The 830-nt window shown below is 38.3% G+C and overlaps 1 protein-coding gene across 1 annotated transcript; it reads right to left on the reverse strand.

Annotated features, from left to right (window-relative positions):
- Positions 1 to 51: 51 nt before the first annotated feature.
- LOC116560753 (40S ribosomal protein S27-like) lies at positions 52 to 349 on the reverse strand (the record flags this gene model as incomplete). The annotated part of the gene is made up of 1 exon (XM_032292246.1): positions 52 to 349. A coding segment is annotated over one exon (246 nt), but the record flags the coding sequence as incomplete, so codon positions are not given.
- Between the last annotated feature and the right edge of the window lie 481 nt (positions 350 to 830).

The following is an 830-nucleotide window of genomic DNA, read 5'->3' on the forward strand; positions in this document are numbered from 1 at the left end:
ATAGGAAAACAGGAAATAAAATGAAGATAGTTTTTTTTTTTTTTTTTTTATCCAAAATGTGTTTATTGAGATGGTTTCCTACTCATCTTGATTCAGAGTGCTTTTAGTGATGCTTCCTCCTGAAAGAACATCCTTTTGTAAGCCTTGCTTTTCCTCCTGTAGGCTGGCAGAGGACAGTGGAGCAGCCAACACACAAAACTACCGTTTGTGCATGGCTGAAGTCCGTGGTGATTTTATAGCACCCTGGGCATTTCACATCCATGAAGTAGGAATTGGGGCTCTGCACCAGGCGTTTCTTCTTGTGTTTCCTCTTCTCCTCTTCTGGAGAGGGATGAGGCACGTTCTCGTGTGTAGGTCGTCACCGCCGGAAAGGCTCTCTCTTTTTTTTTAAAGATGGGGTTTCACCATGCTGGCCAGGCTGATCTCAAACTCCTAGCCTCAAGTGATCCACTGCCTCGGCCTCCCAAACTGTTGGGATTATCTGCGTGAGCCACCGCGCCTGGCCCTATCAAATTAATTTCTAAAATCCTATGAAAGAATGCTATTTAAGTTGACTTAGAGATAAATACATGCTTAAGTAAAGTTAATATTCCTAAAACTCTTAGAAATATAGGCACTAACCCAAAGGATTTTTAAGTTCACATGTATTGAGTAAATCTTTGATAACTAAGACTAATTTGGTGTTATTGGCTTAATAAAAATGAGTATGTCTTATAATTTTCAGCATCAAATATGATATGCTCATTTTTATTCTACTTGGGGTTACCAGTCAAATGAGGTAATATTATATTTACTAGATATTTAAGATTATAAAAATTCATCAAGTGTGA

This window comes from Sapajus apella, unplaced genomic scaffold, assembly GCF_009761245.1.
Source record: "Sapajus apella isolate SASKATOON/1434 unplaced genomic scaffold, GSC_monkey_1.0 scaffold27, whole genome shotgun sequence".
Classification (NCBI taxonomy): domain Eukaryota; kingdom Metazoa; phylum Chordata; class Mammalia; order Primates; family Cebidae; genus Sapajus; species Sapajus apella.